At 41.7% G+C, this 16,348-nt stretch overlaps 1 protein-coding gene across 11 annotated transcripts in view; it reads right to left on the bottom strand.

Moving 5' to 3' along the window:
• Positions 1 to 7,064: 7,064 nt before the first annotated feature.
• The window catches only part of DISC1 (DISC1 scaffold protein), a 190,599-nt gene continuing 181,315 nt past the window's right edge, over positions 7,065 to 16,348 (bottom strand). For 10 of the 11 annotated variants that reach the window (XM_066178779.1, XM_066178781.1, XM_066178774.1 and 7 more), the window contains one exon: positions 7,065 to 9,745. In XM_066178779.1, coding sequence (XP_066034876.1) covers positions 9,596 to 9,745 — 150 coding nt within the window. In that variant the 3' untranslated portion in view covers positions 7,065 to 9,595. The remainder of the gene's footprint in view (positions 9,746 to 16,348) is intronic. The other variant, XM_066178775.1, reaches the window with a different exon arrangement.

Raw genomic sequence — 16,348 nt, 5'->3', positions numbered from 1 at the left:
AGCTCAGCTGTAACTCCAAAAGTGAATTTTCAATTGTTACATGGGCTTAAACCTTCCATTTGGGTCAGTTGCACTCATAAAGATGCAATTCAGAAGTGAAATGCACTTACTGGTTGCTATTACAAGAAACCTGTGTCAGTGTCTGTCTAATCTTGGGTTTCTCCAGCATTTTGATAGCAGAACATTGGAGCCTGGTCAGTGGTGTGCCTCTTGCCTGCATTTTTTTCCTGGTATCACTTTGTGACTCTCCTTGGAGAGCTCCACATGATCCTGCACACTTTAATGCTCCCTCCAGCAAAACCTCTTAAAGGATTACTTTGACTTGTGATTAGAAGTGGCAGGGAACACTTGGCAGATCTGAAACTCAACAAAGTAGTGCAGTTTGCTTTCTGGGATTTTTTTTCCCCTCTTATCACAGAATGGTTGTGGTTAGAGAGGACTTCTGGAGATCTTATAGCCATCCCCCTGCCCCCACTTCCTCAGATTGAGCTTTTGCTTATGTTTCAAAGTTGTCAGATTGCAAATGATGCCTGGAAGGGCAGGTGGGGTTTGGTTCAAGACCCCGTGTTTAGCCTAGGTAACAGAGGGAATGCTTATTTTTAAGTGCAGGAGAAGCTCTCCTTTTGACAACTGTTCATGTAAGTTCTTACACTTTGTCATTTGCTAGAGAAAGTCTGTATCTGCAAGGGGAAACCTGAAGAAGGAGGCAAGGTCTTCAGAAGGCATCAGAAGGTGGAAAGAGCAGTTAAAAATCAGAATCAGGCCCTTGGGGGAGTAGTTGAGGCTGGGGGAAGGGGATGCTTGCTGTTTGCATCCATGTTAGGGGTTCCTGTTGAAACTCATTCTCTCCCAGATGCAGAGCAACACTGTTCTTCCATGCGGGGCATAATAAAAGTTGTCAAGTCCTACTTTTACCCCCAAATTGCATGGGAGAAGTTGTTCCACCTCTTGGTGACTCCCAATGTAACTTCTTGGCCACTGGCTGGGAGTTGCTGGGGCAACTTATTCAATCTGGGTGAGAATTAAACATCACTCAGTGGCCTACTGATATTGACAAGAGCACAGGGTTGAAATCCTGTGACCAAGTCACAAGGGAAGGCTCGTCTTCTAGTGGGTGCTGACTTTTGTGGTCTGTGTAGTCACGAAGATTCTGCCTTTTCCTATGCCAAATGCTTCATGCAGGATGTCTCACAAGTTTTATTTCCTCTACATCAATCCAGGGTTATGCAAAGCCCTGCCTGACTGCAGAGGACCATTATGTCTTTTTAATTACCCCCAGCCTCACTGAAGCACTGTAGGTGTTTTCAAAACCCACCTGGTGTCCAAAGTCAGAGATATACATGAAAGAAAGGGTCTGACCATCTTGTTCCTGATGCACAGTGCATCCTTGCCTAGAGGGCCCCCACAGACTGGCCAAGAGACCTGACTCTTGACTGGTGAGTGGTGGGTTCACAAAAACCAGAGAGGTACGTGGGTTTCATCCGAGCATTAGTGAAGCAAGAATCACCAGAAAGCTCACCTTGGACAGCCTTGACAGCATGCAGTGTTTTTATTTTAAGGACATTGGTAAAATTTACTGGAGACTCGGGTTGACATTCTCAAAATCACTGATGTGCTTAAAAGCCCTGAGGGACTAGGACCTCTGCCCTTTCATCTACCTTCAGCACTGAGCAGTGCTTCTAATTGCTAATTTGGGGATAGTTTGGAGTCACCTGTCAGGCATGAGAGGTTCATCTCTCCTCTTTCTCTAGTGCCTTTAGCGATCACTAACTGAGCTGCACAGTAATCACCCAGGACTGATGTGTTAACTCCAGCTGAGGCTGCTACAGTGCTGAAAGCCCCTGCTCACACAGCCCAGCTTTGTAGGGTCAGATGGAGATCCAGGCTATCCTTGTCTTTTGAATTTGCATTTGTTGCATCTCCAGGCAGATGAGTTTGCTTTGTGCCTACAAAGATGGGAAGGAAGGTGTGTGAATATACCACTGTACCTGATAATTCCCTGCGAGATCCTGGGCTTCCTAGTCCAGGTGTGTGTGGTGCTGTCAGGATCCTGTAGCTCTTTTTGTGATTCAGAGATAAACTCCTCTGGGGGAGCTGCTGGGCCAAGCCCTTCCCTGCCCAGAATGTACCTTTTCTCTCCTACTTCTACCAGTGGAACTAAACTTCCTTGCCTGTGTGGTGGTGTTCTGCCAGTGCTTTTTGCAATGATAGGGAGAAGATTAGTAGACACTTTGGGTGTGGGGTTAGAGACAAAGAGCTCTGCTCTCTGCCTGGCCTCAACCTCTTAAGAAGCAGATGTGTGTGAGGCTTGGATGAAAACAGCTCTCTTTGACCCGAGCTCTGGGGATTCTCAATCCCTGGCAAGCATGCCTGCCTCCCCTGAGCAGCAGGCTTTTGGCAGGCTTTGACCCAAAGGAGTGAGGGTAAAGCATCTGGGCTCTGTTTATTCTCTGGGATGGAGGATGCGTGCGAGGAGGGGCAGTGTGCCCGTGCACATGTGCCGAGTGCAGGGGTGAGCACTGCCACCACCACCCGTGTCCCAGAGCTGATGTGCCAGCCCGTGGCAGAGGCAGGATGCTCTGCAGGGAGATCAAAGAGGAAAGCTGAAATGAAAAAATGACTACCAGCAGTGGGGGAAAACTCCTGAATACCAGTATGAAGTTTGCTCCTTTCTTTCAAATCATGCACCACTTAAGGACATGCATAAACCATATGTTAAAGGTGTTAGAGGGATGAATGTGGAGCACATGTGTTTGCCTGTGCCTTTACCTTGGGGTGGACTGACTGGAGAAAAAGATAAGCACTCTGAGAGTTCCTGATCATAAGACATCAGACACTTTGCTCAGTTTGGTCAGTTTAGACTGTTCACAGCAATTAGGAATATTTTATTCTACTGATTCAACCCCTAGAGCTAAATAACATCTCCCATAACCCAGTGACCATTAACAGTTTGAGGTAAAACTTCAAGCTTACTAATATCTCTTGCAAAAGATAAGCAGGTTCTGCTACCAATTTATGGGGGAAGTGAATAAAGAAATCCCTAAATGATTGTTCTGCTGACCTCAATATATCTTGTGGGAAGAACTTCCTAAAGCCGAAGAACTAAGGCTGCAGAACAGGAGACATTAACCAGGTGATTTATTTCTCTTTCAGAACACAATATTGCTCATTGGGTGTTTGTTGGGGTTTTTTGTTTGGTTTTTTTTTTCCCACTATACTAAACACAATCAACATTACATTTCTAACTCAGGATAATAAAAAACCCCACACACAGAAGGAAATAAAGCTAGTGATGCCTTATTGTTCCCATGTCATAACCAGGGAGTATTACTGTGCTGGAAGAGCTGCTCTGTGTTGCTGCCTCCAGTTCACAAGACTAGAGAGAATTTCCAAGGACAGTTGGGTGTTTGGTATAGCTATAGCATATATTCATTCAAGAATTTGGGGTACTTGATGAGAAGACAGAGAAGAAACATTTCCCACCAGGATTAATGGAGAGAGACTGGTTTCACTTGCTACAGCTCATTATAGAAAATCAGCAATGACAAATCATGTATGGCTGTGAGAGGCAGGGTGTTCTTTTCACCTTTTCTTTCTCATTTAACAAAACCAAGCAGCACTACACTGATCAGTACTACCAGCCAAGACGAGCAGTGCCTGATGGTTTGGTGCTGGTTGGGTGTTCCTCTGTTGCAGAGGATGACGAGCAATGCTGCAAGTGGCTGTGCTGCCTCGCAGGCTGGAGTACTGCCTCTGCTCCTTGGCCACCAAGTCTGGTGGCCTGTCCTCCCTGGTACTGCATCATGGCATGTGTCCCTGGCCCCGGGCTGTGAAGCATTTTGTAATAGCTTCAGTCTTTGCTTCCTGGGAAAGATTTACAAGAAGGCCTTCCCTAGCATTTGGTTTCACTTGCCCTTTTGAGCCAAGGTCAAGATCAGAGAGTGGATAAATAGGCTTTCCCAACTTGCTGACATTCAGCTGTTCAGTCCTCCAACTCTGAGCTAAACAACACTTTATGAAAGCATTTCTTCTTTCTGTGCCTCTATTTTTTTTTAAGCTAATAAGGAAAATGCAGATATTTAAGGTAAAGTGCTGTGACTATTCCTCAGTTCTACAGGTATCATACAAGCTATATAAAACTGAATTGTGGTGTTTTCTGTGTCAAATGCATTACATCTGGGATGAAGAAGGATTTTATTCATGATTTCTGGGGAAAAAAAATCTCAGTGGATAATTACTATCCCTGCTAAAAATATCCTTTTTTTTTCCTTTCTTGTTTTGTGATTTCTGCTAGATGAAACAACCAGTAGGCATTGCAAATCTTTCTCCACGTAAATACTAAAGGACATGATTGGGTCACATTTTGGGCTTCAGTTGACAAGCTACCTGTGCTGAGTTTTGCTGGTCTTTCTTACAACTTAAATTAGTTTGCCCTAATCTTCAAAGAGGTTACTGTACCTCTTTTTCTGAAACCTCACTTGCTTTTACTTTGTGGGGGCACAGCAGAGTTGTCAGTGCTCATAAAGTCTTGTCTGTACTGTGTACAGATGCAATGCCATGTTCTTGCTCTTCAGCGTTGCCTATCTGAGGAAAATAGCCAGGTTAGCCAGTCAGCTCCTGCTCCAGGAGCTCATATTATTGGAATTAAAGGAGTAAGCTGTGATGCAGCTCTGAAGTTCTACCTGTAGAGCTGTGCCTGATTCCCTGCTGCTGCTCTTGAGTCTTGCCCTGGAACTGCCCATGAGAGTGGACACAAAACTCTAGGTTTTGGGATTGAGCTGATAGACAAAATCTTAAGCCTACTTTGACAAGAAAACAGAGGGGTCTTTCCTTTGGTGTTTCAAAGTCTCATTGCCAGAGAAGTAATAAATTCAAGGTCATTTTCTGCTTGTAAATTGGATCATCACTGTGGAAAGGTATCTTAATTTTCCTTTTCTCCAGTGAGATCTATCATGTCTCCTACCTCTGCCTGACTAGCTTAATATTCTCCCTCTCTTGCCACTTAGTATTCCTGTATGGCTGCTTATTATTATAAATTATTTATTCAACTTTGCAGGTGGTTACAAGAACAAATAGTCTAGTGTTGTATTGACATTATGTGTCTTTGACAATGCCCCAACAACCCCATCCCAAAGACACTGCTCTTCCAGATAAGGAAACAGGGAAAGTGTGACTGAATACCACGCATGTGAAGAACTCAAACATTTCCTTCCTCACTCAACCCCAGATGTTCTTTTCCCGGGCCTTGTATCCAAGTCTTCATTAGAAATTTGAGAGAAATGCTTTACTGTGGCTGCTGGCTTGGCTGCTTTTCAGGTTCAGGCACAATCTCCTTTATTCACACACCCTTTTTTCTTCTTATTTCTTTTTAATACTTCTCCAGAAACTTGTATTATCATCTTTAGCAGTGCAGAAAAATATCCAATATTTTAGAGCTTCTTTGTAGCATGGTAATCTCTGAGACTAAAAAAAAAAAAATCTTTTGGTCCTAGCCTTATTTTTAATAGGATAGTAAACTAAGAGGATACATGAGGATTATTCTAATCCCGCCCTGGAGCTCTCTCCAGCACTACTGCCTATCTGGGACCCATTATTGAACTGCCTTCTCCAGTACTCTAGAAAATAGGCACTTATCTTGATTTAACAAGTAATGATAGCAAAAGCCTGAGCTGTCATGCTTTGGAAATAATGGATTAGCTAATTGATTGTGAAAAGAAATATTAGGCTGGAGCTGAATACCCTTTGGAGTGCTCTCTTCTCCTTGCTTCAGTCTCTAGTCCCTTGCGGGCATGTTTGTAAACGGGGGGGGGGGGGGGTAATATTCAACACAATCAACTACTCCTACAAAACACATGCAAAGAACTGCTGCAGGTGAGCTGCTTTTCCTCATCTTGCAGCTTTCCTGGAGCAGTCCATTGTGTGTGCTCTGGAAGAGCAAGAGAGATGGTGAAGGGTCTGGAGCACAAGTTTGATGAGGAGCAGCTGAGGATGTTCAGCCTGAGGAAAAGGAGGCTCAGGGGGGACCTTATCACTCTCTACAACTGCCTTAAAGTAGGCTGCAGCCAGGTGCGGGTTGGTCTCTTCTCCCAGCTAATAACTGACAGGATCAAGAGGAAATGCCCTTAAGATGCACTCTAAGTGCCAGGGGAGGTTGATGTTGGATATTATTGATGTTGGAAAAAAAAAATTGTTCACTGGAAGGGTTGTCAAGCATTGGATCAGGCTGCTCCAAGAGGCGATGGTGTCACCAGTGCTGTAGGTATTTAAAAGATGTGTAGATGTGGCACCTGAGGATATGGCTTAGCGGTGAACTTGCTTGGCTCAGTCTTCAGGTCTTAATCTAAATTATTTTGTTATTCTGCTGCTGTGGCAGAAAATAAACACACAAAGCCTTATTTGCCTATGTAGTCTTTAAACCTTCTGGGTCTGGGCTTTAAACCTCTTGGGTCTATCGACAGCACATGACCTGGGCAGGAAAGGAACTTCCTTCTGGGGATGTTCATTGTTTGCAGGTGGTGGGAGACCAGTCTGCCCAGAAGTGAGAATTCTAGCAAGGATGTATGAAACTGGTCCCTGGGACATCATGCACACTCTCCTACCTCTAATGCCAATGAACGTGTGCAACAGCATAACTTTGACCTCAGCTATTGCTGTAGCCAATGCACACTCACCCTGCTCTTCTTTCAGCCCTTACCTATGGGTGAGGAACTGAGGCAGGGCAGGCAGGATTCAATTGCACAGCAAGACTGAGGCAAGCTGGGACACAAGTGCAGGTTTTACCTGTCTGTGCAGTTCACTCTGTGATACTTATTTCTCCCTCTCATACTGAAAAGAGCTACACATTGCTGTCAGACTTTAGTCTTGAATATGTCTTTAGACTGTTTTCAAAGGGCATAACAGACTACCCCAAGTAGAAGAATTACTGCTGTCAGCAGCACAATAATAGTCACACACATGGTTTCTTTCTCGTTTTCTCTCCTCCACTCCCCATGAGGAAATTTCTAAACTGTCGTACACTGCACAGAATGCAAACAGACATTGGGTTAGTTAAAAACATACTTCTCTTTATTTGAAAGTTTTCTACTTACAGCTAAAAGACAGCTGATACATTGCATAGTATACATTTTTTTAAAGTATGCTTATTATCAAATGTGAAAAGGGATGGTTACTGGCTCTAACTTCCCACAACAAACAATGAAGTTAATGGAACAATAAATTAAAGGAGTAGTAGTAGTCCACGATACATATAAAATAGATGTTAACAGACACAAACATAACATGAATGATGACTGATTCAGTTTCCCTTCTCCTTAGAAATTCAGTGTCTTACTAGAGTGGTTGCCTAAGCTGAGTTTGTATTAAAATGCAGTAGTGCTCTGAAGCTTTGAAACACAAAAGCCACACGATTTTTTTAATTGAATGGGAATGTCTTCAAGAATCCTCACTAGTGGGAATGAGGATGCTGTTCTCCTGCCCCTGTGATGGTCAGGTCTTATTCCTGTTGTTGAGCCCTTGCTGCTGCAAGGAGGCACACTTGCTGCTTCAGCTGTAGCTGATCCTGGCTCTAAGGCACTTCTAGGGCTAACAACTGTTTACATTGCAAGCACTAAGCATTCAAAAAACAAAACTCTGCAGGGTGGGAGAGTGGGGTGTCATGCAACCTTAGCTTAGTGTACTGGCCATCATCTCTGGGACTGTCCTCATGGTCCTATATAAATGCTCCTTGCTGGAAATGCAGTACCTGGGCCCTCTATGGTATTGAACCCCAGGGAGCTTCTATGCGTGTTAAAGACAATTTTAAGAGATGTATCTTGCCAGTGTGCTCTCTTTCCTGTTTACCTGAACTCATGTGGGTTTCCATGAGTGCTTTCTGGCAGGCAGGTTTGGTCATGGAGCTAGTCCTGTGCGAGGGCAGAATGTCAGGGTGCCACCTGCACTTGTCTCCTGCCTTGAGCTGGAGGCAAACACCTTGTTCATCTATTCAGGGGAGCTTCAGAAAGTGCCAGAGCTATGGTGTGGAGGTAGGTATTGAACAGGGATGTGGAGAGAGAAACTTGTCAAGCAGAACAGCAAGCGATCTTCATCAGGGAACCGAGTAGCAGACCATGCAAGCTGGAGCTCCAAGGGTCTTTACCACAACGTGGATGCTGGCCCGTGTATTACTCAATGAGAAAAGTCAACCATGTTCTGAATTACAGGGCTGTAATTCAACCCTGAGGATCTGATGACTATGGAAACCACCTGAGCTCTGCTGCCCTGGTTTGACAACCATATGCTCCTGGAGGCAATTATAATCCTGTTGTGTGTCTCAGCTGCCTGGCACTTTTTTCCCTCCCTCCTTCCATACTTAACACTGAGGTAGAAGTTTCAATTAGCATTAAAACACACAAAAAATGAACAGGATCGTAGTGGGAAAGTAGTCCAATGACCTTCAAGATTTGCAAAAACACAACGTGGCTATAAAATGAGTAACTGAAAGAGAAAAGTAATTTAAAAATGTGAGAAAAGCAGTATCAAAAAAGTACAGTACTGAGTTGCAAGATATTTTCTATTGTATTTTTAAAAAATATGAGGTTTCTTTTTTTAAATTCTCCCTTTGCAACGTCATTTTTTATGGTATCAGGGATATACTGGTATCAAAGTAGAAGTACACATGAATTTTTGAAGATATTAACTCTTCTGAACAATTATCCAGTTGGCTTCAGTTGAGTATTGCTTTTATTTCCTATAAAAATACATGTTTAACTATTCATGTGTATATGGCAACATACGTGTCTTGCAAAAAAATCTGCATTCCTTCTGAAGCTTACAAGGAAGATTAAAGTAATGGTAGTAATCTTTACAATGAGACTTAAAATGACTTACTGTTCATAAAATATTTAAATATAAGCAACACAAATCAGCAACACAGGATTTTTTTTTTTTGCTTTACAACCCCTGTAATACTAAAGAAAGTTTATATTAATACCTAAATAAATTGAGTTAAACTACTCCTACAGGGGCTGCTGTTAGTTACCTCCACTGTACTTAATACCACAGAGTAAACGAGGTCCAAATTTCAGTTGAAAGAACATGGTTAGCTTGAATTTCACCCTATTGATTTAATTATTGGCAGGAATGTGAAAACATAGTCAGTGTAAGAAAGCTGTTAAAGCCAAAGGGAAAAAAACAGCTCCTATTATTCTTAGAGCTATTTTCCAAGAAATACTAGATGTTCCAGCTTTAATGCTGCATTTTTAAATCAGTGGGAAAAAATCCATGAGTAGGGGAAGACAGTGTTTATGAGCCTTCAAGGAGAACACTTCACTGACATTAAAGGCAACTTTGCAGACTCACTTGAAATGTATCAATTTGTAATCTACACATTTACAGGAGCTGCTCTGCTCTGAAAGCTGTTTCCCAATCTGTGCCAAAACATGTGAGGCTGCGTAGCATACTTCTGATGATAGACCTCCAGGCTCTGTTTCTCCATAATTGATTTAGTTATTAGTTATGCACGGGAGAGAAGAGATCCCTGAGGCTTAGTAAAACAGTATTCAGTTACTAAAAGCAGCCCTTTGTGAATTAATGTCATCCTACCAGCTCTTTCTGCTCATTATTCCTTCAAGTCTTGTTTTCCTGGACACCAGCTGTCACAGAGGAAGTCTCCAGCCTTTTCTTCTCCTGCCTCCCTGGCTGACTGAAGTTGCACCAGCACGGTTTGGAGCGTCTCCTTCACCACCTGGATCTCCCTCTGCAGAGATTGTGCAAGCTTTATTAAGGAATAATCTATAGGTGATTGGCAGTCCCTTTTCTCTTTCCAAGTTATTAAGTACATTCTTGTTCTGCTGTTTACAACAGATGGCCATGGCTATCTAATTGTAGCTTCAACTTCTTCCAAATTGTTTGGATTAAATATTAATACATTTCTCACACTTGCTAGCAAAAGAAAAATGCAGGCAAACTCAAGTTCTCAAGTAGCATTATTTAGCAGTTAAAAAAAGGGAGGGAATGGGGGATACTGCTTGGATAGTGGGAGAGAGGGAAGGAAGGAAAGGAAAGGAAAGGAAAGGAAAGGAAAGGAAAGGAAAGGAAAGGAAAGGAAAGGAAAGGAAAGGAAAGGAAAGGAAAGGAAAGGAAAGGAAAGGAAAGGAAAGGAAAGGAAAGGAAAGGAAAGGAAAGGAAAGGAAAGGAAAGGAAAGGAAAGGAAAGGAAAGGAAAGGAAAGGAAAGGAAAGGAAAGGAAAGGAAAGGAAAGGAAAGGAAAGGAAAGGAAAGGGAAAGGAAAGGGAAAGGAAAGGAAAGGAAAGGAAAGGAAAAGGAAAGGAAAGGAAAGGAAAGGAAAGGAAAGGAAAGGGAAAGGAAAGGGAAAGGAAAGGGAAAGGAAAGGGAAAGGAAAGGAGGAAGGACTGTGTACTATGGAGGCAGCAGTACTAGGTGTGAGTTCCCTGATGGATGAAGGGTGGATTTTTACACCAGAGACACAGACCTGGGTGGATCAGATCCCAGGTGAAGACAACAGGAGCAGTCTGAAAGAAATGCCAACAGTGACCACAGCTTGTGTGGCATTAGCGAGTTCAATGTGCTCTATGCAAGGTGGGGTGGGAATCTAGGTAAGGAGCAAAATCAGCTTATAGCAGAGAAAGTGTTTCTGCTACACTTACCTCCAGAAAGCTTTCATGTTAGCTGAATTATCATTATAATTATAGTGCAGAACACACAAATATAAACTGTACGAGACTCCACGGGGAATGCTCTGAACAAGCTGAAAAGCAAAGAGGGCAGTAAAAAGGCTGTACTGTTGTGTATTAAAAGGAAGAAGGCCACCTGAAAAGTATCCAATAATTAGTATAAAATGCTTCATTTGGTTAAGAAAGAGTTTTCCACATTTTATTTTCCTCTGTCCAGTTCAGAGTTCCTGCAATGAAATCAGGAAGAAACTGATGGTTAATAGCTCAGCCTCTGAAAGAGACCTTCCACTTTCCTCTTTCCCCAGCTCCACAATGACAAGAGGGAGGGTGTCACATGCTGGCAACAAAGGGTGCAGCAGGGAACAGACTGGCAGATGAAGGTAGGACATTCACAAAGACAGCAGCAACTACTGACATGTGCGCAAGCCTTTAAGTGGCTAGGCTTCCTTGGAAGTACAGCTTTTTGTGCTGTGACTGGAGATAAGTTTATACAACCCATATATTGGCCTTTCTGCTGATAATCTTAAATCAGCAACACTATCCACTGTTGGAAGAAGTGCAAGGACTGGGTGTAGCTCAATGAGACAAGCAATTTTATCCTCTCTTCGATAGCTTATTCTATGTGGAGAAGAAAGCAAGCAGAGGCAAGTCAGAGCCTGCTGAAATGGTAAATCAATGACTAAATCTATGAACAGACCATAAGGCCCATTCCATCCCCACAGAAGCCTCCTGGACAGGTATGGGTGAAGGGCAAAGGCCCCAAAAGACAGATATTGGTTCATAATCTAGCAGTACATCATCAAATTATGCCAGAACCTCACTTCAAGGGAAATGAAACAGCATAACACTGGAACAATTCGGTTTCAAAAGCACAACACACAGAAAGGATGATGCACAAGGACAGTCTTTGTCCTGTGTAGAGCTCATACATTAGGAAATGTTGTTTTACTTGACCCCAATGTCAATGCAATGTCAAGAAAAAGAGATGGCCTCAGGTTATGTGACTATAAAAACTAAGCTGCTACTTTTGCAAAAGTGTGACTGGACCATGGTAAAGCTATATCAACCACAGCTTACTCAGGCAGCCATTATTATGTCTTTGAAAAGTCTTGCCTGCTTTTGATTCTGTTACCAATTCCTCAACATTTCATCTTTGTGTATTTACACGCATTTGCTATGATGTTTTGCTCTTAATATGTTCATGCATATTTCTAATTTCTGGACAGCTCTGTTAATCTAAAGGGCTTCTGTCTCTGATTATGAGTAGTAGCAGTACACACAAAGCTTCTCCCATCCCAGGATCACAAAGCACTGTACAAGGACAAATTAATTATGCTTTCCATCTTTTCTGAAGCAAGATATTATTATCCTCTTCTAAGTCCTGGATTCTCCACCCCTCTGCAACTTAATCATGAGGCCCTGCTGAAAACCTCACTGGTAAACATAAATTCTGCAGTCCATGAACACCATAAACCTTCTGAAGTTTAATTAATTCTGATGTATAGTTGCTGACTACATGCTGTTACTTGTTATATCCCAGGCAACTACAAAATTCTTTCCAGGTAGAGAGAAAAAGCAAAATTGAAATATTTCAGTGGCAGTGGATAAGAAATCTTAAAGGATGGAAGAAAATGAGGAAGACAGGAAAAAAACCTTGTTAACCAACAGAAAGATGGAGCAACAAAAAAAGATGACTGCATAGTCTAAATACAGCAAGTTCCAATAACCTCATAAATAACACCACAATCATATGTAGACAAGTAACTATCAAAGAAAGGAGCCTTTATGGCTAAGAAAAAAATATAGAATATGGCTGAGCATGGCATCTCTATCCACACAACATGTTATATCTGGATAAACAGCCTCATCCATTTTAAAAATGCAAATAAACAGTTTTGCATGGGTCCACATGCAAATGTGTCCTTCATGCTTAAATTCTCTATCCAGTGCTGTAAATACTGAGTCAGTATCCAAGGCAGGAGTGAAAACAAGTTCAAACTAGGAATATTTTCTGGTTCTCCTGTCTTCCTCTGACAACATCACAGTGTCAAATAAGCAGCAAATTAAAGTACTTGGGAGCAAGTACAACCCATATTCACACAATTGCGACCCATATTCAACAATGCTGCAGGTCTAACATTGTCTTGCTGGAAGCTTTTCATCTATTTGACTTTGTCTCCTTGAAAAACTTGAGCATCATCTCAGAGCCCATGATTTGCAAGCAGATAGAAAGCAGATCAAATTACTGTGGAGACTTACTTAGGTTTTGGAATAAATGGGATCATTTTGCTCAAATGCGGCTTCTGATGTCTCAGCCCAGATGTTTACGGAAAAGAGACAAAAAGTAGATATCAATCAGTTGCCTTCCTATAGGAAAGGTTAGAAACTAAGAGTACATATTATAAGATAAAAGACATTGGAAGGACAGTGAAGGACTACTACTGCTCTGAGATAAGGGCCAATGGGATTTTGGAAAGTAACTGCATTTTTTTGACATCTGACGCAGAAATTTGTTCTTTAAGAACACAAATAATCAGAAAGAGATTTTTGATTGTGTCTTTCCTTGTTTTTAACCATGTTAACTATTCTGCTTGTTTCCAAAAACCAGATTCTACAGTGGCTGCAGACAGATGCTCAGCTCAATGTCCTACTCCCTAACTGCAAGTGTCACTCCTAACCCCAGGCACCAGCACCCATGGAGGAGCTAAGCCAGCTGGAAAGGAGCTCTGCAGAAAAGGACCTTGAGGTCATGGTGGACAATAAACTGTACATACACCAGCAATGTGTCTTGAGGCAAAGGTTCCCAACAGCCTTCCAGGCTGGATTAACAACATGTCCAGCAGGCAGAGGGAGATGATCCTTCTACCCTACTCAGCACTGCTAACCTCCCATCTGGATGTTGTGGGCTCCACAATAAAAGAGAAGGACTTACTGGAATGACTCCAGCACAGGACCAGTTTAATAGACTTGAGTATCCATCATATGAGGAGATGCTGAAAGAGCTGGGACTCTTCAACCTGAAGAAAAGAAGGCTTGGAGGATGCTACCACTGTGTATGAACACCTGAAAGGCAGGAATGAAGAAGAAGGAGCCAGACTCTTCTGACATTTCTGTCCACTGACAGAACAAGAAGCAACAGGGTGAAATTCCAAAATAGGAAATTGAATCTGAATACATGAAAACATTTTTTTTTTTGTTTGAAGGTGGTCAAACACTGGACTATGTTGCAAAATTAGGTTGTGGAGTATTCATCCTTGGGGATATTCAAAATCTGACTGGACAACATCCTGGACAACCTCCTGTAGGTGGCCCTGCTTCAGCACGGAGTTGGACCAGATGATCTCAAAAGGTCACTTGCAACTAAACAACTCTTTGATTGCGTGTGCTACATGCCAAAGGACCAGTGAAGAGCCAAGATCATTCAGTAAGTCTTTTGAATGACTTGGGTTTTGACCTTTTGAAGAGCACTCTTGGGAGCAAGGGAAAGACACTAAGCAAGTCCCTACTCTTTCTGTATGAGGCCTGTGTGGTGTCAAAGCAAGAAAGCAAAATGGCCTATGGAAATCCATCACCTCTCCTTACAAAATACAGGTGTATCTGCAGTAGTGCAACCAATTAGAATTTTCTCAATTACCCCCTTGATTACTGTCACCCTCCTTCACATCCATGTCATTTCTATATACTAATACCCCTCACATGCAAAACCCAAAATACTCCCCCAAAAAACTAAACAAAAAACTGCAACAGAATGACTGTTGAAAAATGCAACCCTTCAGTGGTCTGAATATCAGTGACTTTCAAATTGCTTGTTCCAGCAGAACATGGAAGGCAAAGAAGTTGCAGCACCTGGATGGAAATACAGTGACCTACCTCTTTCACAGCATAAACTATACAAGTGGAACCACAGTCTCTGTGTGACACACAGTGGGAAGGGCTCACCCGCCTGTCAATTAAAATAAAATCAAAGAGGGCGCCCTTGCCACCTCTGACTCTTGGAGAATCCCAAAAATCTCTTACAGGTTCACCCACAGTGACATTCCTCACTGAGCTACAGACAGAGCTAAATTGTACATCATTCTCTTGAGAGCTTGCTCTGGTGTAAAGCAAGAGTTGTATGAGAGCCTGCTGCAGGATCAAGGTAAAGGGTTAGCAAAGTGGCCTGTGATGTTTAATGAATATTTAGGCACAAAATTCTGCTTTCAAAATAACTGACTGAAATGCCCATTTTAGGTCAAGGAAAGCAGATTGTTTTTGTAAAAAAACCTACAGCCAGGTTTTCTTCCAACTAAGTATTTCCACCAAGAGGAACTATTACATGCATTCAAATTGTCTCTCAAAATGTAACTACTAATTAAGAACACAAAATTACTGTGAAATTGCAATATAGGCTCCATTTAATTTTAGTGGGAATTCCAGGCCTTTACTGTCAGGAAAGTAACACCTCTCATCAGCTCTGCAGACACCAGAATGAGTCACCTCTCATCCTTTGGTTTTTCCAATTAATGATGTGGACTGTTTTCATACACTCATTAATGATCAACCATAATTGAATATTTTGTAGGCTTATTTGGTTATACTACATAGAATTTAGCAAATATCACTGGATTTCTCCTTTGTTCAGGTTGTGCTGGAACTTATGATGAGGAGCATGGTTGATTTAAGTGTGCTATGCCATTGAAACAGAATGAAAAACAATGACATCTGGGTTTTTTCTTCTAATACAAACTTAATTATTAATCAAAGCTATGACAGACACTAAATATTGGCAAATGGCTCAATGGCATCAGGAGTTTATTTTTTTCAGTGGAGTCTTTGGAAGTCTTTTAATAATCAGACCACAGCACTAATTTACATCTGTGCAGCTCCCATTTAGATATTTGACCTAATACATTTTGTAACATTTATGTGTAAGGCAGTTTTTTGGCAGGAATATGGGAAGGGTGAAAATAACCAGTGAATGGACTTGGAAAAATTTATCGCGCTTTTATTACTATTTCAGGTCTTTAGGCTCCTGCTCTCAGAGTTCCACAGATTTGTAACAAAGACTGCATGATTGTCCAGTATCTGTGATAGGAAATTGTTTTATCTAAAATCAAATAGATTACCATGCAAACAACAGATTCATCTATTAAATAAATTCTTCTACTGAGACTAATTGTTGTCTCCTGTCTTAGTGCTAGTTCCTGCAATACAGGCAAATTACCAATGAGGGAAAGCTAATTTTATAGGCACTGAGCAATCTTTATATTTAAAAAAAAAAAAAAATCTACAGGTCCATAGCACTGTGGTAGCTATTTTTCTCATTCCTTTTTGAAGTACAGCACAGTGATTACATGTAGCAGATGGTAACATTTTATGCACATTGACCTGGGCTACCTCTGAAATAGCAACTGAATGTTAATGAGGGGTAACTGAATTGCTGAACTGTTTCTTTGTACATCCCTATGTTTTAAACATGGTTTCTTATTTTGTGACTGATGATCTTGCTAGGACGAGGATATCACACACTGTGCATTTCTGTATTTATATAACATGAGCTGAATTTCACTGATAGAGGAAGTCAGATCTCTATCAGAAAACTGTGGCATAAAATGAGACTAATCTACAACACTCCTGAAATTTCCCATTACTAATTTTATTTTTTTAACTCACTCTTGCAGTGTCAACAGCTGTGAAGAA

This window comes from Chamaea fasciata, unplaced genomic scaffold, assembly GCF_029207755.1.
Source record: "Chamaea fasciata isolate MVZ Bird 193981 ecotype frontalis unplaced genomic scaffold, bChaFas1.0.hap1 SCAF_3, whole genome shotgun sequence".
NCBI lineage: Eukaryota > Metazoa > Chordata > Aves > Passeriformes > Sylviidae > Chamaea > Chamaea fasciata.
Note: the sequence above shows the minus strand (reverse complement) of the source record. Positions and strands in the feature narration are given on the sequence as shown.